Genomic DNA, 25,573 nt, shown 5'->3' on the forward strand with positions numbered 1-25,573 from the left:
ATTACTGTACATTGTGAATTCACAAGACATTTGGCAAAAATGCACCATTTTAAAGAGAATGCAAGAACAGAGAGATTTATCTACAGAAATCTTTGAAAATGGCAGGATAAGTGGATAAGGCTGTTAATAAAGCATTTGGCTTTATGTATAGAGGCATGGAGTGCAAAAGCAAGGAAGGTGTGCTAAACCATTATAGGTCATTGATTAGGCCTCAGTTGGAGTATTGTGTCCAATTTTAAACACCTTATTTTAGCAAAGGCCTTGAGGCAGAAGAAATTTATCGCAATGGTGAAGAAAAACCGTAAATGCTGCAAATATTCAGATCTGGCAGCATCTGAAGAGAAAAAAGTATGAACGAATGATTTTAATTCTGTTTCTTCTCTCCATAGATGCTGCCAAGTCTGCTGAATATTTCAGCATTTTTCACTTATTTCAGATATCCAGTATCTGCAATGTTTTACTTTTATTAAAATGATACCGGGGATTAGCAACCTCAGTTATATGTTGAGACTGGAGAAATTGGAATTGTTCTCCTTGAAGTAGAGGAAGTTGATGAGGGTCTTATCAGAGTAGATGAGGGAAAACTATTCCCACTGACAAAAGGGTTGGTTACAAGAGGAAACAGATTTAAGGTAATTAACAAAGGAGCCAGAAGTGAAATTTTTTTTTGATCAAGCAAGTTATTATGACTGCACTGTTTGAAAGGGTGGAGGAAACAGATTCGGTATTAACTTTCATAAGGGAATTGGATATGCACTTGAAAGGGAGAAAATTGGAGGACTATGAGGAAAAAGCAGAGGAGTAGACTTATTGGTTAGCTCTTTCAAAGACAGCGGCTGCATCTACCTTCACCACTATGATGAGCCACTATGATGAAAATAGAAAATGTCCTAGTCTCACCAACAGGAAGTGGGAGGACAATACCCAGCAGTCTATCTAGAATGTGTAATTTGACATCTGTTGCAGGGTAATTCAAGTTCTCTGCAAAGTGCAATTTGATCCAATGATTGTCAGGCAGACTAGAGTTCAGAAAAGACACAGTGTTAACACCACTGATTTTCAGAGAACATACAGTGCTAACACTATCGCTTTCAGGCTGAACGCCCTCCATTCTGTGCTGTAGGATTCTAATTTTGATTTTAATTATGATTTTGCATTGATTGCTTGAAACGGTGGTGGAAATTGATACAATTTGTTTTCAAGTCCCTCCATGATTTCGCCCTTCATTATTTCTATAAGCTCCTCCAGCTTGCACCCATCCAAGGTAACTGCACACCTCCTATTCTGGCCTCTTGTGCATCGATGTGGAGATGCTGGCGTTGGACTGGGGTAAGCACAGTAAGAAATCTCACAACACCAGGTTAAAGTCCAGGTTTATTTGGTGGCACAAGCTTTCGGAGTGTCGCTCCTTCAGGTGAGTGAGAAGTTGAGGGCATATATAGACACACAATTGAATAAATTGAGTTTGTGTCTATATATGCCCTGTTTGTGAACACAACTCCTCACTCACCTGAAGAAGGAGCGACACTCTGAAAGCTTGTGCTACCAAATAAACCTGTTGGACTTTAACCTGGTGTTGAGAGACTTCTTACTCTTGTGCATCCCCAGTTTTAATCACTGCACCATTGGCGGCCGAGCCGTAAGCTGCCAAGGCCCTAAGGTTTGGAGTTTCTTCCTAAATCTCTGACTCGCTTTCCTCCTTTAAGACACCACTCCTCAAATCTACCTTTGACTACCTTAATATCTCTTTTTAAATGACTTGGTGCCAAATTTTGTTTAACATTCCTGTGGAGCACCTCGAGAAGCTTTACAGTGTAAGCAGTGCCATAAACATGTACGTTAATATCATGAGGCAATGCTAAGCTTGAATCCATGAAGTGAATAAAATGCAAGCAAGAATGTATATTCATAAAAGTAACAATTACATTTTTATTAAAAACCTTGCATTTCTTGGGACTTCATGTCCTTGAAATCTCCCAAAGTTGCTATCAGCTCATGAATTACTTCAAAATAATGGTTACTGTTCTGCAGACAAACACTTATGAACAGCAAGATCCTGCAAACAACAGATGAAATATATGAGGGGGTAAACTAACCCCCCTCATCCTTCTTGGCCTATGCAGCCTTTGGCAGAGTCATCCACACCCTCCTCCTCCATTCCATCACCACCATCATCAGTTGCCTGGTTCCATTCTTACCTATCTAATTGTAGCCAAATGGCTGCAACCCTCAAGTAAAGAATTCCAAAGATTCAATTCCCCCTAATCCCAGTCCTCAATGATTGTTCTCTCTTCCTGAGACTGTGCCTTCATGTTCTTGGTTTCCCTGCTAGGGGAAAGAGCCTCTGTTTCTCTATTCCATCAAGCTCCTTCAGAATCTTGTATGTTTCAATGAGATCACCTCTCATTCTTCTAAATTTCAATGAGTTTGGCCCAGTTTACTCCACCTTTCATTATAGGCCCACCCTTTCCTCCCACGAACCATTCTCATGAACATTTGCTGATCCATCTCTAATGCATGTATGATATCCTTAAATATGGAAACGAAAACTGTACATCGTACCTTCAATGCCCGATACATTTGTTAAGAGTTCCTTTCCCTTGCTTTGCATGTCCCAGGCTGATTTGAAACTTATGAGGAAAAACATAAGTAAAGAAGGAAAAGAAAATGAACTTGCACTGTAAGGCTTCTATGATTCACACAAGCTGTTTCAAGAATTAAATATAGATTTGGGTATTTTGAAAATTATGGCTTGAAAATGGAAAAGCTAAAAACTAGCAATCTTTGTCACATGATAAATAATTGATTTCTGGAAGCTGTTGCTGACAATCTAAGGATATTATTGTTTTACCAGGAATATTACAACTTGAAGCATTTAGGCGAATGAGTAGACCATTTTGTGACCTCAAGGTTTTGGTGATTGAATACTCTGATTTCTCCCTGTAGTTGACTGGATCATGATTATTATGCTTTGAATTTTATTTTTTACTTGGGTTTAGCTTCACTAACGACTCCTTCCATCCCCAATGTATCTTTACCTGTCTAGGACCTAAGTAAAGGATAATTGAGATCTGAGGCACAAATGGAGAGCGCTTGCCATTGTATGCCAGCTTATTGGAATATTCTGTGCACCACCATGTGATTCTCCAATTGATGGATTGAATACAGACGCTATCAAATTGAAACGCAGGATATAAACCAACAGACAACTTATTCAACTTTGAACAGGTAAATTAATGGCTTTCAATATAAAATGATTGCTTTAAATTTTGCTATTTTTCACAATGCACTGTATAAAAATAATTAAACCAATTCACCTGAGCTATGTTTCAACATAATTTTTACCATGAACATGTGATGTACCATTGCCTAGTCAATGTTAACCACCTTTTCAGCTGGTTACGGACTGGATCATCCTCTGACCTAAACTCAATCACAAGAAGTATTGTTCTGCATCTTTTCTAAAATTCTCTCCCCAAACCATTCTACTTTTCTACCTCTTTCTCCATATTTAAGTCTCTTCTTAATACCAATCACTTTAGCCAAGCTTTTGGTAACCTAGCATTTCTTTTCGTGGTTTGGTGTCACATTTTATTAACTTGCCTGTGAAGTGCTTTGGGACAATCTGCTACTTATAAAACCTGATTGTTTTGAAAATGTACTTAAATAAAAATCATGCACAAAATCTGCATTTCCCTTTTTTAGGTGAGTAGCCATTCTTTGTCCGATAGAGTAAAACACACCCAACTTTTAGTGGCTCTAACGTCAATCGCAATTATCATAGAAATCATAGAAACCCTACAGTGCAGAAGGAGGCCATTCGGCCCATCGAGTCTGCACCGACCACAATCCCACCCAGGTCCTACCCCCACATATTTACCCGCTAATTCCTCTAACCTACGCATCTCAGGACTCTAAGGGGCAATTTTTAACCTGGCCAATCAACCTAACCCGCACATCTTTGGACTGTGGAGGGAAACCGGAGCACCCGGAGGAAACCCACGCAAACACGAGGAGAATGTGCAAACTCCACACAGACAGTGACCCGAGCCGGGAATCGAACCCGGGACCCTGGAGCTGTGAAGCAGCAGTGCTAACCACTGTGCTACCGTGCCGCCCTATTAGTATATTAAAACCAGCTTTTTATTCTGTAGGAGCCAATCTGATAAATGTAACCAAGTTGATACTAATTTTGATGACTGAGTTCCCTTTCCACATACAATGGTAACCACCAGATCGAGCATGTTGAAGATTTCCAGAACAATGAATATTTTACTTTGCCCTGCAGTGGTCTGAAATGTAAATACCCTTCAGTTTGCAAAAAAATTAAGTGAAATTTACTCCTGTGCATGTTTTGTAACTAGAAATAAGGAATTAGAATCAACTAATAAGGGCAAAAAGATATTTTGTCTCAAAGACACACACAGCCTGGTTTGTGTCCATAACCAACACTAAGAACCAGAAAGTGTGCCACTAAATACGAACCCATGGGATGATGGCAGAGAATGCAGGTGCTTCAACTGTAACAAAATGGAACATAGTATAAGTGATTGAAGTGTGCAGCTTTATAACAAATAGGAAGATAAATGTACGACAGCAGAGTGCAGTGTGAAATGAACGATATTCCTTTGTCCATTTTTCGTTAAAAATGAACTACTGAAGGATTATGCAGGACTAGTTATACTTTTAATGTTAGGTGCATGACAAATCAATTCTTGGAGATTTAGCCACATATATGGTCTACCATTGGCTAAACTCTGACTAACTGCTATTTATAGTCAAGGGTAAATTAACAGCAGTGTCTAGAATCATAGGATCATAGGAACCCTACAGTGCAGAAGGAGGCCATTCGGCCCATCGAGTCTGCACCAACCACAATCCCACCCAGGCCCTACCCCCACATATTTATCCGCTAATCCCTCTAACTACGCATCTCAGGGACAATTTTAACCTCGCCAATCAACCTAACCTGCACACCTTTGGACTGTGGGAGGAAACCGGAGCACCCGGAGGAAACCCACGCAGACACGAGGAGAATGTGCAAACTCCACACAGACAGTGACCCGAGCCGGGAATTGAACCCAGGACCCTGGAGCTGTGAAGCAGCAGAGCTCACCACTGTGCTACCGTGCCGCCCTCTTGTGCTACCGTGCCGCCCTCTATGAAAAGAATGATTTGAATGATGGGAACGTTATGATTAACTCAGCTAAGAAGCAGAAAACTTTAATAGTAACTGGAAGTCAGGTATGGGCTGTGGCCTCAATTGCAGTAATGCACCTCAGTAATTTTACATATGTAAAACAATCTTAAAATGCCGGATGCCTCAACTTGAATCTGAACTTCAGATTTTAATCTGCAAAATTCCCAAGAAAATAGAATTCCAGTAACCTCGGGTTGCTTTTAGTTATGTGTTAATTATATTTCTGGCTATAACGAATTAAAGGTCTTGCATTTGTGTAATGTCTTTCACAACATCAAAACATTCCAATAAACCAATTATTTTAAAAAATGCAGTGTAAACACGGCTTCACCTAGGCAGCAGAATAAAATATAAAACACAGTTGATCACATCATGCTTTTCTAATATCTCTCTTTGGTTCACCAGCTGGAACTGCCCGTGGCTACTTCCATTGATATCTATCCAGTTGTAGGCACAAAATCATCTGCAGTGGCTGATGCTCCTGCTCCCGCCGCCTTGCCTTGCAGGTGCCTCAAGGACCTATCCTTGTCCCCATAGAATCCAAAGAACGAGGCCATTCAGCCCAGTCTGCACTGACTCTCCGAAAGAGCATCTTACCCAGGCCCATTCCACCCCCCTCCCATCCTGTAACCCCGCACTTTTACCATGGCTAATCCACCTAATTCACATATCTTTGGTTTTGCCCCCCCCTTCTTTCTCATCTTCATGCTGCCCCTCACAACATTATTCAAAAATTATTAAGATTCCACACCTTTGCTGACAGTGCCCAAGTGTACTTGATTCACCATCTTCATGGTCTCTGACTGTCTTTGATTTATCATGCTTTTTGACATCTTGTCCTGAATGAGCAAACATTTCCTGTAATTTTAAGTATTGGGAAGATCGAAACCATTGATTTCAACCGCTCACAAACTCCATTCTTTAGCCACTGACTCTCATTCTTTCGCTGGTCACTGTCCGAGGATAAGATAGACCATTTGCAACCTTGGCATTCTGTTTGACCCTGAAATGAACTCCAACCACTACTCCTTGACTGTGTACAATATCATCTATCTCTGTCACTACCTCAGCTCATCTAATGCCGAAATCATGATTGATACAATTGTTACCTCTAAACCCAATGCTCCCCTGGTTGGCATACTAGCATTCTATCTCCATAAGCTTGAACTAAACCAAAAATCTGTTGCCCATATCCTAACTCTCATTGGATTCTGATCAACCATCACATCATCAGTGAGAGCACGCCTTCCACCTCGGAAGCCGTATCTGAGGTCACCATTGCACACATCAGATCAGCCTTCTCGAAAGTCAACCCACAGAAAGCGAATGGCCCGGGTGGGGTACCCAGACGAACACTCAAATTCTGGGTGGATCAACTGACAGTGGTATTAGCAGACATCTTTAACCTCTCTTTACACCAATCTGAGGTCCCTATCTGCTTCAAGAAGACGACCATCATCCCTGTACCAAGGAAAATCCGGGCAGCTTGCCTTAATGACCATCGCCCAGTGGCTCTGACATCCATCATTACGATGTGCTTCGAAAGATTAGTCATGACACAAATCAATTCCGGCCTCCCAGATTACCTGGGTCCACTATAGTTCACCTATTGCAGCAACAGGTCCTCAGCAGATGTCATCTCCCTGAACCTACACTCAACCCTGGAACAACTGGATAACAAAGACAACTATGTCAGAATCTATTATAACGTTAATCCTACAAAGCTCAGCTCCTCCCTCTGTGACTGCATCCTGGACTTCCTAACCCCACAGACCACAATCAGTAAGGATAGGCAATCTCATTGCCACCTCCTCCACGAACATCCTCAACACTGGTGCCCCACAAGGCTGTGTTCTCAACCCCTTGCTATACCTTGTATACCTGTGACTGGCCAAATTCCCCTGTAATCGATTTTCAAGTTTGCTGATGACTCCATGAGAGAGTACAGGAAAGAGATAGAGAATCTGGTGAACTGGTGCAACGACATTAATCTCCCCCTCGATGTCAGCAAAACAAAGGAGACAGTCATCAACTTCAGGAAGTGTAGTAGAGTCATAGAAGTTTACAGCATGGAAACGGCCCTTCGACCAACTTGTCCATGCCGCCCTTTTTTTAAACCCCTAAGCTAATCCCAGTTGCCCGCATTTGGCCCATATCCCTCTACACTCATCTTACCCATGTAACTGTCTAAATGCTTTTTAAAAGACAAAATTGTACCCGCTTCTACTACTACCTCTGGCAGCTTGTTCCAGACACTCACCACCCTCTGTGTGAAAAAATTGCCCCTCTGGACACTTTTGTATCTCTCCCCTCTCACCTTAAGCCTATGCCCTCTAGTTTTAGATTCCCCTACCATTGGGAAAAATATCTGTGCCCCTCATTATTTTATAAACCTCTATAAGCTCACCCCTCAGCCTCCTACTCTCCAGAGGAAAAAAGTCCCAGTCTATCCAAGCCTCTCCTCATAACTCAAACCATCAAGTCCCAGTAGCACCCTAGTAAATCTTTTCTGCACTCTTTCTAGTTTAATAATATCCTTCCTATAATAGGGTGACCAGAACTGTACACAGTATTCCAAGGGTGGCCTTACTAATGTCTTGTATAACTTCAACAAGACGTCCCAACTCCTGTATTCAATGTTCTGACCGATGAAACCAAGCATGCTGAATGCCTTCTTCACCACTCTGTCCACCTGTGACTCCACTTTCAAGGAGCTATGAACATGTACCCCTTGATCTCTTTGTTCTGTAACACTCCCCAAAGCCCCTACCATTAACTGAGTAAGTCCTGCCCTGGTTCAATCTACCGAAATGCATAACCTCACATTGTCTAAATTAAACTTCATCTGCCATTTATCAGCCCACTGGCCCAATTGATCAAGATCCCGTTGCAATCGGAGATAACTTTCTTCACTGTCCACTATGCCACTAATCTTGGTGTTATCTGCAAACTTACTAACCACGCCTCCTATATTCTCATCCAAATCATTAATATAAATGACAAATAACAGTGGGCCTAGCACTGATCCCTGAGGCACACCGCTGGTCACAGACCTCCAGTTTGGAAAAACAACTTTCTACAACCACCCTCTGGCTTCTGTCAAGAAGCCAATTTTGTATCCATTTAGGTACCTCACCCTGGATCCCATGAGATTTAACCTTGTGCAACAAGGCTTTGCTAAAGTCCATGTAGACAACATCAACTGCACTGCTCTCATCTACCTTCTTGGTTATCCTTTCAAAAAACTCAAATCAAATTTGTGAGACATGATTTTCCATGTTGACTGTCCCTAATCAGTCCTTGCATCTCTAAATGCCTGTAGATCCTGTCTCTCAAAATACCATCCAACAACTTACCCACCATAGATGTGAGGCTCACTAGCCTGTGGTTTCCAGGCTTTTCCCTGCAGCCCTTTTTAAACAAAGGCACAACATTTGCCATTCTCCAATCTTCAGGCACCTCACCTGTGACTGTCGATGATTCAGATATCTCGGCTAGGGGACCCGCAATTTCCTCCCTAACCTCCCAAATATCCTGGGATACACTTCATCAGGTCCCAGGGATTTATCTACCTTAATGCGCTTTAAGACTTCGAGCACCTCCTTCTCTGTAATATGTACACTCCTCAAGACACCACTATTTATTTCCCCACGTTCCCTAACATCTATGCTTTTCTCAATAGTAAATACTGATGAGAAATATTCATTTAGGATCTCACCCATCCCTTGTGGATCCGCACATAGATGACCTTGTTGCTTCTTAAAAGGCCCTACTCTCTCCCTTGTTACTCTTTTGCCCTTTATGTATTTGTAGAAGATCTTTGGATTCTCCTTTGCCTTATCTGCCAAAACAATCTCGGGTCCCCTTTTTGGAGGATATGCTCCTGTCTACATCAACAGGGATGAAGTGGAAATGGTCGAGAGCTTCTAATTTCTAGATGCCAGATCACCACCAACCTGTCCTGGCCCCTCCATGCCGACGCTATAGTTAAGAAAGCCCACCAACGCCTCTATTTTCTCAGAAGACTAAAGAAATTTGACATGTCCGCTACGACTCTCTCCAACCTTTACAGATGCACTATAGAAAGCAATCTTTCTGGTTGTATCTCAACTTGGTATGGCTCCTGTTCTGTCCAAGACTGCAGAAAACTGAAAAGGGCTGTGAACTAAGCCCATTCCACCACACAGACCAGCCTCCCATCCATTGACTCTGTGTGCACTTCCTTTGGAAAAGCAGCCAGCATAATCAAGGACCCGCGCACCCCAGACATACTCTCTTCCACCATCTTCCTTCAGGAAAAAGATACAAAAATCGTGATCACGTACCAATCGACTCAAGAACAGCTTCTTCTCTGCTGTCATCAGACTTTTGAGTGGACCTGCCTTGCATTTTGATCTTTCTCTACACCCTAACTATGACTGTAACACTGCATTCTGCACCCTCTCCTTTCTTTCTCTATACGGTATGCTTTGTCTGTATAGCATGCAAGAAACAATACTTTTCACTGTGTACTAATACACGTAACAATAATGAATCAAATCAAACACTTCTGCTGGTTAACCTACATCCCAATCTGGCAATGCCTTGATTTTAAAATTCTTGTCCTCGATTGCTCCTCAAATTCTAGCCTCTTGTGTTTCCCTGATTGTAATCACTCCAGCTTTTGGCTGCCTAAGCTCTGAACTCTAGGATTTCCTCCCTGTAGATCACTGCCTATGAACTTTCCCAGCTCCTTTAAGAAATTCCTCAGTACCTACCTCTTTGATCATCTGAGCTAAAATCACAGTATATGAATTTAGTCAATTTATATTTGGAAAATTTTACTGTGTTAGAAGCACTATTTAAATGCACATTGTGCTGAATTCGCCCAAAATCCTCCAAAGACTATTGGCTGAGTATTTTCTTTCCAATGCTAAACTGGCAGCCGACCTTTAGTCTGACATTAGTTAGGAGGGATCACTTTAAGACAGTTTTATAAAAATATTTCCTGCTGTAAAGTTAAAAGTCACGTTGATGTGCTTGAAATGGATAGATGTACTTGGGTGATCGGGTGCTGAGGTACTTGAAACTGCAGCTGGATTGCTGTGTCAACAGAATTAACTCGTGATTGGTTTGTGCGTGTGGGTATTTTAAATGTGCTTGTTTCAATTTCTCCGTGAAAAGCTAAAGGTAAGCAGTTTTATGGACTAGGACTGTAAACTTACTTTGACATGTATGTACAGCATATAAAACCTTTTAATTTTGTTACTTTTAGTTAGCAATAAATGTGAAAGCATATAAAAGTGCAGACACGCCTTTTTAAAAACAAAATTACAGCCTAACCTGTTTTCAGGAAGCCAGTAACGTTTTTGCAGACTGTTACGTAACAATGGTAGTGTTAGCTCTGGACTGATTACCTGAGAGCGAGAACGTCATGAGGAGTGGATGGGTACAGAACACATTAATTGTTTGAAATGAGCACTGCTGTCCAGACTAACATTCTGACCATAGAAATTGCAGTTGCAGCACCCCATGAATGTTGAAGTAATCTATAAGTAAATTGTGTGAAATGAAAGCGGGAATGTGGTGAATAAACTGAAAACAAAATGCTCCATTAAGAAGCCTATGTTACCAAGGCTGATGCATATCAGTCACTCACTTAACAAGATCATGAGTAGATTTTTGGATAGCAAGTTATACAAAAACATATTTTGAAACCATTTCAGTCCAAGTTTGAGCCATTTTTGTTCCAGCTGATATCATGATATGGCAATGGTTGTGTGACTAAATCAGTTTTCTGTTTCTGAATTGCAAGTAAATTCCAAGTCCAATTTCACCAATTGGAGGGGATGTTTTGCTTAATGTTTGTTCATATGTTCACTATATGGTCAGGGTCATTTTTGCCCTCCCTTGGTTCCCTGGGGAGGGCTGTGGGGTATCAATTTGAACTGCCATGGTGATTGTAGTGATCAACTCCCACAAACTGACTGCGTGAACAATTTTTGTTCTAATAAAGCATGTAATACTTCTGTAAGCTAAAGTAAAATAAAGGTCGGATCTTGCTGAAAAATTAACAGCTTCTAAACTACACACACCATTATTAATGTGAAAATCACCCAGTGACTTATAGCAATAAATATACCCCATGAACTTTGGATCGCTACAAGTTACTGTCTGATTTGTGTTGCTCCACCATTGAGTTTGCAAAACAGTATCTTGCCCTTAACTGCCCCTTAATATTAATGAAATTGCTGAACTTGGCCATTAATTACCAATGAAACTTGCAACAGAAAGTTTTATCTAGTAAAAACAACATAAATACTCTTTTTAACAATGTAATCAATCTCCTCCGTGCCTTCAAGTTGTGAATTCTTGATTTTCAAAATGCCAATTTTAAAATGATTCCTACTTTTTTTTCTCTTTTCGGTCTTAACTTGGTTTGACATTGAATTCACCCACTTGAAATCCACTCCTTCTCAGCTCTTCCCCGGTTTATTTCTCAATCATAAACCTCATTGGCTGAAAAGATTAACCGTTTGTCCTGCTGTTTATCGAGGTTTGAGGTACCCTGGTGCATTCTTGCTGTGATGTTTATCAGCTTGCACTTCCAGTAGCTTTGTGGCCAAATATTTTTATGCTGAAAGAACAAGTCTAACTAAGTGGGCATGTGGGAACTGACCAGCTCCAACAAATTCTGAGCCAATGATTCATATCAAATGTCATTATGCAGTTTATTAACTTGAAGGCAGAACAAGCGCCTTTATTCTATCCATTTTTGTTTGCTGTGTGATTTGTATATTCAGTTTCTCCTTTTCTAAAGTTTTGACAAATGTTTTCTAAACTTGAACAGGAAGTTGTGGAATGTCATACTGTGCATTTTTGCAAAAGAACTGGTTGCGTCAGTGCTAATGTTAGACCTGTTGGGACACAAGTGGAAATATGTGAACATTGCTGCAGTTTGACTATTCTTTGTTGCAATTGGCAAATTCCTTATGTGTGAGGAGTTTTTTTTTCTGTTCAGCGCCAGAGTTCTAGTTGAGATGATGAATACGTAATCCTAGTCGTCTCTATATTCTCTACCAGTGCAGTCCTTTAGCCACTCAAAGTTTTGGAAGTGAAACCTGCAGTCCCATCTCTCTTCCCTGACCGCCTTTCTGCCTTATTCAGATGAGATTGATGTGCGACAAGGCCAAATGCATTGGCAGTTGAGGCTTTGTTTTAAATCAGACCCCTCTATCAATGGTTAAGTGCAATCCAACTATTGCTAAGCCAGTAATTCGGACATAAAGCTTTGGGGAAAAATAACAAGCCAAAAAGTGAAATTTACCATAGAATTATATTTGATAGTCTATTGCCTTTCAGCCTCATTAGATAAATCAGCAATTTGAAATTTAATATTTGAATGCTCAATGGTGTTTAAATTTAAAATTCCTTTTACACCTATAGGATATGTCTGGTGATGGGACAATCTTTTTACAATGTTAATACAAAACTGGAGTTGGACAGAATGAATCCTTGCTATTTTGTACAACTGATGTTTTGCAACAAAAATCTTCTTTTAGCCTATGCTGGATCCTGGAAGTGCTTGATTCTGATATGTGCAAAATGTGGAAAAGTATTGGATTTCCCTGCCATGGGGGTGAATGGTGGCGTGTAGGTGGGCAATCACTCCCAGATAGTAAATGCATACCAGTTGGAGATGGTTCACTGCGGTGTATTCAATCTGTCTGGTTTTGAGGATCATATGACTTTGGCAACTCTCCAACTATATGTACAAAAGTAATTTGGGACAGCATAGTGTAAATGTTTGTAATTCATTCTTGGCAGCAATTTGTACTGGATGCGTTAAATTTGAATAAGCCCAACATACATTTTTGATTCAAATCGTAAGTAATCATAGAATTGTTACAGTGCAGATGGAGGCCATTTGGTCCATTGTGTCTGCAGCTGCTTTCCGAATGAGCATTATGGCTTAATGCCAGTCCCCAGCCTTTTCACTGTACCCCTGCAAATTGTTTATATTCAGGTAATCATCTATGCCCTCTTGAATGCCTTGTTTGAACCTACCTCCACCACACTTCCAGGCAGTGCATTGCAGACCAAACCACTTGTGTAAAAGCGTCACATTTGCTTTTTCTGAAAATCTGTGCCCTCTCATTCTTGATCATTTTACAAGAAGGAATTGTTTCTCCCTATCTACTCTGTCCACCCCCTCATGATTTTGAACATTTCCATCAAATCTCGAAAAGAAACCATGCTGTTATTTCCTTGTATTACTTATTTTGTTGTTGCAATGTTTGTGGTAACCACAAACAAAGCTGTGATTAGGTTTTTGAAATGTTTGTAACTGTTTGAGTACCAGATCAGAAATACCATGGTGTATTGTGAAGCCAGACTAGACCCCAACAATTTTCTATTTTGGCAATTAGTGTGAGGATAAGATATTTCAGTCCAGGTGCAATTCTAAGGACACACTGGAAAGCTTTTATCAAAACAGACTTTATTTAACACCATTTAATTGTACAAATGAATTAATTTAACTTTTAACAATTGAACAATACTCAAACATGGCAAGATACAAGTCTTAACTGCCAACATATCACCGAGTTCCAATCAAGCAATGTTTCTCTTGTAGGCTTAAACCTCTCTTTAAAATTATTTAGCAAAACACAGGCATACTTGCTTTGACTTGGGTTACCAGGCTTTGAGCTTTCAGAAAGTCTTTGGCGGGAAAGAGACAGAGAGACACTGCTTTCTTTTGGCAGTCCATGCAGTAACTACTTGTATTTTAAAATGAAAATGAAATTCTTTCCTGCAAGCTTAGCTGTTCCTATTAACCTCATAAATGACTCTGTCTCTGAATCAACCTAGTCTAAAATCGCAGGAGGACTTAAATAAACAAAAGGTCCATTAACCCTACAAAGTAGCATTCCTTAGCTAGAATCAGTTATTAGCCTGCATTCTTAGTATCCACTGCATGTTTACCAGACAAGTTGACTCTTGTAACAAAACATTTCCTCTTAAAGCAACCCCACCTTAAATGCAAAATAGCACAATTATCATCACAGTATACTTGGGTTCAATAATGATTATACTCATTAATTTTTGTGATTAATGAAAAGTGAAGATTTGTGGCCGAGGAGATAGGTGAATTGGTGATTTAAAGTTTAAGGGGAAACTAAACGTTTTACTGCAAACCTTTTGTTTAATGATGAAAGCATTATGTTTTACGAATTAAAATAATGCAAAAGATTTATTACATCATAGGTTTCATTTACATTGCAGCTATAACTTCTGTGCAACACCAGTACTAAGATGTTAAAATGTAAATCCAGAGACATGGCCTAACTTGGATTTCCAGTAAAACTTTAACATCAATGAAGTAAAAGTACTTGGCGCTGATACTACAATTGTGGTGTAATTGCAATTTTGAGGAAGAACTTTTCAGTGATGCATTATATCGTTGGGGACTATTACCCATCTATCTTCACTGTTGGAATGGGCTTCAGAAAACCCATTTGTTGTAGTAAATCAGCCTTACTGTGCGTCTTTATTTTTACAGTTGCAAAGTGGTCACTGAACAGCAATATCGTAAAGGTCACCACTTCATGGTTGTGCAACTAAAATATTATTAAAACTGGAACACTGAACTTACAAGCATCAGGGATCATGGCAAGCAGAGGAGCTTCTAGACCAAATGGTCTAGGCCAGACAAAGATCTGTCAGTTCAAACTGGTTCTACTAGGAGATATGGCAGTGGGGAAATCAAGTTTAGTCCTACGTTTTGTCAAAGGCCAGTTTGATGAATTCCAAGAGACAACAATTGGTGGTAAGTGTTCATTTAAACTACGCAGCATTTGGTGTAAGTTAATTACACCTATTTAAGGTGTACTTTGGCATTTAAATTACAGGTTGTTGCTTTCTGACCAGAGCTGAGATTGGGGAACTGGTTAGGAAAATCTCAAGACTATTATTCAAAGTCTATTACTCAAGACTCAAACTATTATTTCTAGTTATGGCTCATAGCTATTCCTCATAATGTAGAGAAAAGTGAAAAGTGCGACATTCATGGAGTAATGCAGAAACACAGATTTATAAATTTAGACTAAAGTAATGTTTCTGGTAGTTTTGGTACTTGGTTAATGTTTTTATAGAACTTAGAAACATACAAAAAGCATGGAAAAGATTGCTTTGTCCATGAAGTTCAGCCCATCCAATTATGACCCCTCTCTACCTTTGTCACTTGAATAAAAAATGCTCCAACACCTTTTAGTCTGTGCTTTAAATCTATTTGTACCATGTTGTTCTGTACAATATAGCAAAATACTTAAGTTGCCTGATTTACAATATTGCTGATTAGTCCAAATTTATAACGTGATAGCATAGTGCCAGTTGGGTTCCAACCTTGCCACGTACCAGTCACCACTCAAGAAAATTAAAGCAAAAACAGCCATATTTGATTTTTACCTTAAAATAATGAAATAAAACCTTAGCAAAAGTAATAAAAGTTAGGAATATATTGAAAGATTATTCGGAAAATAAGAGCTCATGGTGTAGGGGTTAACACATTGGAATGGATTGATGATTGCTAGCTAACAGGGGAAACAGTTGGCATAAACAGGTCTTTTTCTGACTGGAAGATTTTGGCGAGTGGTGTGCCATAGGGATTAGTGCTGGGGCCTCGCTTTTTTACAATTAATATAAATGATTTGGATGAAGGAACTGAAAGTATGGTTGCTAAATTTTCTGACGACACAAAGATAGGTAGGAAGGTAAATTGTGAAGCGGATGTAAAGAGGCTACAAAGGGAAAAAGATCGGATAGGTGAGTGGGCAAAAACTAGCAAATGTGAGTACAATGCAGGAAAATGTGAAAATTGTCAATTTTGGCAGGGATAATAAAAAAGCTTATTATCTAAATGGGGAGATATTGCAGAGCTTTGAGGTACAGAGGGATCTGGGTGACCTAGTGCATGAATCACAAAATCATACAGGTACAGCAAGTAATTAGTAAAACTCGGAGTGGTATAGCTTGTAAGAAAAATTGATTACAAAAGTAGGGAGTTTATGGTTCAGTTGTACAGGAACAGTAAGGAGAGGTAAGAGACTAATACATAGAAATCTCTGATCAATGTCACAAGGGCTAATGTATTTTGAATATCAGGGGGTTTTACTTTCCCAATATATGAATTGTAAATTCAAGACTCAATTTGCAAGGTACTGTTGAGGATGAAAATAAATCGTAAGATAAATTAGGAACTAGTGACTAGGTCACTCCAAGGTTAGGTTTAAAAAATCAGAAGATTAAAAGTGGAAAGGAAAATCTGCTTGGGGTAAGGCGCAGTTATTTTATTTTCTGTTTAAGATGCAGGAGCTGCAGTTACTTTTGCTGGCCCCGAGTGTTTGAATAGCAGTGGTAAAAATGCTATATTGTTGCCAGGGAAGAACTCTGTCTCTTCAAGATGTTGAGGTTAATATCTGTGTGTCCCTTGTTACAAAGAAATGCATTTGACAAAGATATTTCTACTAAACATATATTTTATACTTCAAACTAGTACTCTCTAGAAGGAGGCCGATAGAAAGGGGTTGTACAATTTCAAAAATAATTGATAAAGACAATGGTGATGTGGGAAATAGTGGAAAAATCAGAGTCTTTACTTGGGCACACCACCTGTTTTGGGTTTTGCAACAGTCGTAAAAACAACTCCTCCTCCTCTATCCAGGTAGCTGAATGTTATGTTCTCCGAGTGTTTTTGAGATTGATTTTTATCCCAAACTGTTGGAACATATGCCTTTAGAATAATGGCACTCCCTCAGTATTGCACAAGAATGCCCATTTGGATTGTGTTTTTAGGACTTGCCATGGGGCTCAAACCTACTGGTTAACAGATGAACACTCTCAACTGAATTCATTGAATCCCTACAGTGCAGGAGGAGTCATTCGGACACACAGATATTAACCTCAACATCTTGAAGGAACAGAGTTCTTCCCTGGCAACAATATAGCATTTTTACCACTGCTATTCAAACACTCGGGGCCAGCAAAAGTAACTGCAGCTCCTGCATCTTAAACAGAAAATAAAATAATAACTGCGCCTTACCCCAAGCAGATTTTCCTTTCCATTTTAAGTCTGCACCAACTCTTCAAAAGAGCATCTTACACAGGCCCACCCCTCTACCCTAAGCCCAGAAACCCACATATTTGCCATGGCTAATCCACCTTACATACACATCTTTGGACACTAAGGGGCAATTACCATTGCCAATCCACCTAATCTAATCAAGCTGACATGAAAGAGATGATCTGAATTGAGGAATAAATGACAAAGTGGGTTAAAAAATTTCTTGTCTCTTGAGAGATTGTGTTGCAAGTAGGATAAATCTTCAATAGCTTAGTAATGCTATGCAACATTGAGTTATGCTGCAATGTTTTTTGTTTCATGTGCATTGTTGATCATGTGGGACTGACAGTATTGACCCAGAGCCCACCAAGTTACAGTGCCTTGTAGAACGTAGGTTTGCATTTCTAGCCTGATGAGGAAAAATAAATGTCATTTTTGAGTCGGATAAACAAACTCAAATGTCTGTTTGACTGCATAAAATTCATCCAACTTTTTGTTTTTATTTTGCAGCTGCTTTTCTTGCTCAGTCAGTCTGTCTGGATGACACAACAGTGAAATTTGAGATCTGGGACACTGCTGGTCAGGAACGTTACCACAGTTTAGCACCAATGTATTACAGGGGGGCCCAAGCTGCCATTGTGGTTTTTGATATCACAAAACAGGTAACAGTAGTTATTGAAATTCAACCCTATATATTTCCTGGAAGGAGTAGCGATGTTTCAGAGTTTTAAAATATATGCTGTCAGAACTTGAATAAGGGAGTTTTCACTTCCACCAAGGTAACAGGAATTAATAGTTCCCATTTAAATGTAAAATGGTCATATATAAAAGCTAAGATTTGGATATGTCCTGGAGTCATCAGTGTTTAAAGTGCCTAACCAGAAAGAGGCAGTGAAAATTTGTAGGTAACATGAAGTAGCATTGTCAATTAAGAATAAAACAGAAAATGTTTGAAAACTCAGCAGGTCCAGTAGTTTCTATAGAGAGAGAAAAACAGAGTTAATGTTTCAAACTGAAGATGACTTCTTTGGAACTTTGATTTGGTTTAATAAATTGCATTTATTTATTTATTTATTGTTTATTTTAGGAAACATTTGATAGAGCAAAAGCATGGGTAAAAGAGCTACAGAGACAAGCCAGTCCTAATATAGTGATCGCCTTGGCTGGCAACAAAGCTGATCTGGCAGATAAACGAATGGTGGAGTATGAGGTAATGACCAATAACAATGTACATTTATACAGCACCCCTTGCACAGAATGTTACAGATTCTTTAGAGGGGAGAGGTGAACATTCTGCCGGAGACGAGAAAGGTTTTAGGATAGTGAAGTTTGAGAAAATTCACTACTTGGGGAGCCAGTAAATCTGGAAAAGGGTAATGAGTGTGTGGAATTTTCTGAGAGAGAATGTAAACTGCACAGATTTAGATGAAAGGTGGAGGACAGGAAGCTGGCAAGGAGAACATTGATGTTATCAATCATGGTGAGCTATGTTTTATTTTTAGAATGTTTTGGCTAAAGAAGTTGGGGGAGGTGTGGGAGAGCATCATGGAATGCTTTACCTGCTTAAGTGTCCTTTGTGTACGGAAATAATGTATTGTCCCTATTTGATTTGTAGTTTTGAAAAGGTAAAATGACATTGTACAAGTATATTGCTGAAAAAGAAGCAGTTTTTTTTTGAAACTTTTCACTTTGCACTCATCATGACAGTTCGCAAGAAAGCCACTGTCAGGGGAAACAAAAGAATTATACATATGACTATGCAAGCCTTATGCTGAAATAGGGATGCATCAAAGATATCCTGTGGGATAATGGCTACCCTAATCGGATCATTCGCATTATATATTGTGTAAACTCATAAATGGGCGTAAGGCCATCACTTTCCTGGGATAATCTTTAATGTAATTTGGCAACTGTTGAGTCAAAGTATGTTACACTAATGATGGTGTATATGGTCTGAGATTAAGTCAGTGAAGATCACATGACCCTTTTTGGCTTAAAAAGATATTGGTTGTCGGAGATCCAGATTTAACAGAAACATAATTCAAACTACAAAAGTTTGACATTCATATTGTCACTGCAGCTAGGCCAAGAACTTTGTTAATCTAAGAGTTCAATTGCACAGTGAACATAAATATGAAAATGGAAGGATGAAGATATTTAAGAATGATACTTAGACTGAGCATATAACTTTAAAATTTATTGTCAACATCTTAAAAGGTTCTCATCCAGAAAGCTAGCTGATGAAGGATAGATCTGAAGCTAATAAGGCCATAAGATGTAGGAGCAAAAGTAAGCCATTTAGTCTGCTCCGCCATTCAACAAAATCATAACTGATCTGATGTGATGATCTTCAACTCCACTTTCCACCTTATTCCCATAACTCTTGATTCCCTGACTGTTTTAAAAATCTGTCTATCTCAGAGCCTTGAACATAACAACCCAGCCTCTACAGCCCTTTGCAGTAAAGATTCCACAGATTCACTACCCTCTGAGAAGAAATTTCTCCTCCTCCTCCTTTGAATTAAGTGGGACCCCTTACTCTGAACCCTTAATCTTTATATGCTTGGATATATTTATCTACAGAACTATATCTTGCAAGCGGACGTTTCCTAATCCAATAAACAATCTTATTTGTAGGGTCTGAAGTGAATCACCAGTTAATATCCACCACTCGCATGCAATTAAGCATAATTAATTTAAAATGAAGAGATTTCCTTTTCTTTAAATAAAAATTGGAGTTAATATGTACTACCAAAATTTCAAAACTAATTAAATTTTAAACCTCCATATTCTGTACAAAGCATTATATTGTGACATGCCTTCCTGTAGGACACCAAACAATTTCTTTGTTTTATAAAAAGAAATACATGCTCAGATGGTTGACTTGCACCCACCCATTTAATTTGTGATTTCCTTTCTCTCCATTTGGTTCTAGCTAGCAAAGTCAATCTGTAACCTTTCCTCACTTGCGTTTTTAATAGCTCTGTACATTATCCTAAAATGAAGGATTATCTACATCCTAGCATTCAATGGGTATATTATCTTCAGTTTGCAGAATCTCACTTAAAATATATGACAGAGTTGAATATCTACAAGAACCGATGGTCCAGATCTTCCAGTTTCTGGACTCATCAGACACCTACTCTTGAGTTAAAGTTTGAGACTTCAGACGGTTCCAACTTATTTACCTGAATCACCCAGGAAATATTAGACAGAAAATTCTTCTAGGTAACTACAAACGACCTCCTAATCACTCAAATGTCTCTCTTCAAACCCCTGCCTCCTCCCCATTCCTCAATCTGACATGACCCAATCTCCTCACCTGACATAGCACTGGATCATCAGCCCTGGCCCCTGATCTAACCTCACCACCATGCTCCCCTACTTCCTTATTCAGCCAGTTTTTTCCCCATGTTTTCACTTATAAGAATATGGCAGTTACTGGTATCAAAAGAGAGCATGTGATGTCTTGCCTTGACAGTCCAGTGCTGATGATCCAGCACTATGGAGAAACAGCTGGATTGAAGGTACTATTTATGAGGAACCTGGGTTTGGAAGTCCCAGACAGAAATGTGGAGCTCCGGCACTGCTACTGCTCAGAATATTCAGGCTATTGCTTCAGCAGCTAAAACTGCGCCAGAATATCCACTAGCAAGATTAGCATGTGAAGCATTGTTGAAAATGATGAGTTTCATGTCCTTCAGGTCACTTCAGAATGGGAACTTGGGTACACCTTTCTCCAGTTTTAATTTTAATATTTTATTTCCCTTTAAAACATTCTCAACTTTAGGTTGTTTCACCATGCTACACACCAATACATCAAAACCATCTTCTGGTATAGTTTAAATACCTAATCAATTCAGCTGACTAACCTAGCTTTGCAATTGCTTCACCTCTTCTTTCAATATAACATCTTTCTGTGATGGTCTAGTACGATTAACGAGTAATGTTCTCTAAATAGGATTGTTGATTTTAAGCTATTCCAGACCTATTGGATTCTCTGGCTTGCCCACAGCATGTTTCTCGTGGTGGCAGGTGGTATGCTATTCTTCTGGTCATGTCTCTGTCAATGGGATTACCCATTGACTTCACCCCATGCCACTGGGAAACCCGCAGTGGGGGTGAGCCATTGGCAGGACCAGAAGATTCTGCCAGTGTGAACAGCTGGAGACTTCTGGTCACTGTTAATTTTATATAGCAGTGTTGTCCAATAGGATTTTGTCACTTGCTAAGTGTGTGATGATCAGGTCACCATATTTGCCATATAATGCAAAATATATGCAAAGAATGGGTGAATCTTGTTACAATCTCCCAAAATTGAACTGGGGATGAGGCACAGGACTAAAGTTGAGCAATGTTACACTGAACTGAGAACATGGTTATGTCAAAGAATATTTTTAGTAACAGCAACTAATTACTACACAACATCCAGTTGTGGTATAGCAGCTAAAATATTTCAACATGTTTTCACTTCCTTCTACCTCTAACCTTTTTACTGCACATTTTAATGGAGCTAGGCCACAGTTTTTTTCAATGTTAAGGATTGTTTTGTCTGCAGGATTTTCTACTTGCAATCTGTGGCTGTGTCAGAGTCTAGAAACATATCCTCCTGGGGGAGGCAGTGACATAGTGGTAAATGTCACTGGACCAGTAATCAAGAGGCCCAGGCTAATGCTCTGGGGACATGGGTTCAAATCCCACCATGGCAGCTGGTGGAACTTAAATTCAGTTAATAAATCTATAATTAAAAAAGCTAATCTCAGCATTGGAGACCATGGAACCATTTGCAATTCTCATTAAAACCCACCTGGTTCACTGATGTCCTTTTAGGGAAGGACCCACAACAATATGGTTGACTCTTAAATGCTCTCTGAAATGGCCTAGCAAGCTACTCAGTTTTGTCAAACCGCTGCAAAGTCTAATAAAAGGAATGAAACCGGACGGACCACTAAGCATCAACCTAGGCAGCAGGAATGACAACTGCAACCCAGCCCCATCGACTCTGCAAAGTCCACCTTACTAACATCTGAGGGCTTATGCTACATCTGGGGGAGTTGTTCTCCTTGATTAGTCAAGCATGGTCATGTTCAGAATCATACTTGACAGATAATATCCCAGACATCACCGTTCTGGGGTGTGTCCTGTTGATGGGAGGTGGAGGCACAATGGTATAGAGACAAGGGGACTCCATAAACTCTCATAGCATCAAGTGAAACATGGGCAAGGAAACCTCCTGTTGATTACAACCAACCATCGCCACCCCCACCCTGTTTCCTCAGCTGATGAAACCATACTCTCTCTTGTTGAACATCACTTAAAAGCACAGAGTGGCAAGGGCACCGAATGTCCTTTGGCCGAGGACTCCAATGTCCATCACCAAGAGCACCACTACTGACCGAGCGGGCTGAGTCCCAAAGGACTGAGTCTGCAGATGGTAGTGAGGGAGCCACCAAGAGGGAAAAACTTACTTGACCTCGTCCTCACCAACCTGTCTGTTGTAGATGCATCTGTCTATGGCAATATTGGTAGGGGTGACCACCACAGTCCTTGTGGAGCCAAAATCCTGTCTTCACATTGATGATACCCTTCATGTGTGGCATTACCACTGTGCTAAATGGGATAGATTTGGATCAGAGAGCCACTCCACTTGGCATCCATGAACCGCTGTGGACCATCAGCAACAGCAGAATTGTACACCTAACACAACCTGTAACCTCAAGGCTGGCATATCCCCTACTATTACCAACAGGCTGTGGGATTAACACTGGTTCAATGAAAAATGCAGGAGGGTATGTTAGGAACATCACCACATGTACCTAAAGATGTGGTATCAACTTAGTGAAACTACAACACAGGACTACTTGTATACCAAGCAGCCTAAGCAACATGCAGTTAATAGAGCTAAGCAATTGCACGACCAATGGATCAGATCTAAGTTCTGCAGTCCTCAACACCCGATTGTGGACAATTAAACAAATGTCCCCATCCTCGAGTAATGTGAGAGCCTAGCACATCAGTACAAAGACAAGGCTGAAGCACTGGCATCCATCTTTAGCCAGTAGTGTCGAGAACCCAGCATCACAGATGCCAGTCTTCAGTCAATTCGATTCACTCCAAATAAAATCAATAAACCGCTGAAGGTACTGGATACAGCAAAGGCTGTGGACTGTGACAATATTCCAGCAATAGTACTGAAGACTTGTACTCTAAAACTAACCACACCCCTACCCTAGCTGATCAGTGCAGCTACAACACTGTCATCAACCCAACAATGTGGAAAATTAGAAAGATTTGTGTATATCCTTTATACGCAAAGCAGGACCAATCTAAACCAGCCAAATACTGTCCCATCAGTCTTCTCTCGATCATCAGCAAAGTGATGAAATGGGTCAATAAAGAGTGCTGACAAGCAACATTTACTCAGAAATAACCTACTCACTGGGTCTCTGTTTGGGTTCTGCAGGGCCATTCAACTGCTGATCTCATTACAGCCTTGGTCCAAACCTGAACAAAAGGGCTGAGTTCAAGAAATGAGATGAAAGTGACTACCCTTGTTATCAAGGTAGCATTTGACTGAGTGTAGTATTAAGGAACCCTAGCAAAAATTGAATCAGTGGGAATCATGGGGGGGGGGGGGTTAATCATCTGTCTCAGGAGTTCTGCAAGAGTTCTTCAAGGTAATGTAGGGCCAACCTCTGCAGCTGCTACTTCAATGTCCTTCCCTCCATCATAAAGTTAGAAATGGGGATGTTCACTCAATGTTCAGCATCATTCGTTGCTTCTCGCGTACCAAAGCAATCCACGTCCATTTGTTTCAGACCAGAAACCAGACCAGCTATATAAGTACTGTGGCTACAATAGCACGTCAGAGACTAGGAATTCTGCAGCAAGTAAATCAGCACCTGACTCCCCAAAGCCTGTCCACCATCTATAAAGCACGTCAGGAGCATGATGGACAAGCTCATGTCTGGGCGAGTGCAGCTTTAGCAGCACTCAAGCTTGACGCCATCATGACAAGACAACCCGCTTGATTGACACCCCATCCACCATCTTCAACATTCAATCCCTCCCTCACCAGCGCACAGTGGCAGCAGTGTGTACCATCTGCATGATGTATTGCAGCAACTCACCAAGGCTCCTCCGACAGCACCTTCCAAACCTGTGACCACTACCATAAAGATGGACTAGGACAGCAGAAGCAAGTTCTTCTGAAAACCACTTGCCATTCTGACTTGGAACTATATCACCGTTCCTTCACTGCCACTGAGTCAAAAGTCCTGGAACTTCCAAACAGCACTGTGAGGGTACCTATTCTACATGGACTGCAGCAGTTCAAGAAGACAGTTCACCACCAACTTGCCGATGACAATCCAGGATGAGCAATAAATGCTAGTCTAGGCGGGGCGGGGGGGGGGGGGGGGGGGGTGCTTTGTCACATGTGTTAACATACAGTGAAAAGTATTGTTTCTTGCGTGCTATACAGACAAAGCATACCGTACATAGAGAAGGTAACGAGAGAGTGCAGAATGTAGTGTTACAGTCATAGCTAGGGTGTAGAGAAAGATCAACTTAATGCAAGGTAAGTCCATTCAAAAGTCTGATGGCAGCAGGGAAGAAGCTGTTCTTGAGTTGGTTGGAATGTGACCTCAGACTTTTGTATCTTTTTCCCAAAGGAAAAAGTTGGAAGAGAGAATGTCCGGGGTGCATGGGGTCCTTAATTATGCTGGCTGCTTTGCCGAGGCAGCGGGAAGTGTTGATAGAATCAATGGATGGGAGGCTGGTTTGCGTGATGGGTTGGGCTACATTCACGACTTTTTGTAGTTCCTTGCGGTCTTGGGCAGAGCAGGAGCTGTACCAAGCTGTGATACAACCAGAAAGAATGCTTTCTATGGTACATCTGTAAACGTTGGTGATAGTCGTAGCTGACATGCCAAATTTCCTTAGTCTTCTGAGAAAGTAGAGGCGTTGGTGGGCTTTCTTAACTATAGTGTCAGCATGGGGGAACCAGGATAGGTTGTTGGTGATCTGGACACCTAAAAACTTGAAGCTCTCGACCCTTTCTACTTCATCCCCATTGATGTAGACCGGTGCATGTTCTCCTTTACGCTTCCTGAAGTCGATGGCAATCTCCTTCATTTTGTTGACATTGGGGGAGAGATTATTGCTGCCGCACCAGTTCACCAGATTCTCTATCTCATTCCTGTGCTCTGTCTTGTCATTGTTTGAGATCCAACCCACTGCGGTGGTGTTGTCAGCAAACTTGAAAGTTGAAT

The 25,573-nt window shown here is 40.4% G+C and overlaps 1 protein-coding gene across 1 annotated transcript in view; it reads left to right on the forward strand.

Moving 5' to 3' along the window:
- rab5b (RAB5B, member RAS oncogene family) overlaps nucleotides 1-25,573 on the forward strand; it is an 80,726-nt gene that overhangs the window by 41,742 nt on the left and 13,411 nt on the right. Inside the window, exons 2-5 of the mRNA XM_078228768.1 lie at nucleotides 3,047-3,228; nucleotides 14,742-15,008; nucleotides 17,811-17,962; nucleotides 18,388-18,510. Coding sequence (XP_078084894.1) covers nucleotides 14,849-15,008; nucleotides 17,811-17,962; nucleotides 18,388-18,510 — 435 coding nt within the window. The 5' untranslated portion in view covers nucleotides 3,047-3,228; nucleotides 14,742-14,848. The remainder of the gene's footprint in view (nucleotides 1-3,046; nucleotides 3,229-14,741; nucleotides 15,009-17,810; nucleotides 17,963-18,387; nucleotides 18,511-25,573) is intronic.

This window comes from Mustelus asterias, chromosome 14 (assembly GCF_964213995.1).
Source record: "Mustelus asterias chromosome 14, sMusAst1.hap1.1, whole genome shotgun sequence".
Taxonomy (NCBI): domain Eukaryota; kingdom Metazoa; phylum Chordata; class Chondrichthyes; order Carcharhiniformes; family Triakidae; genus Mustelus; species Mustelus asterias.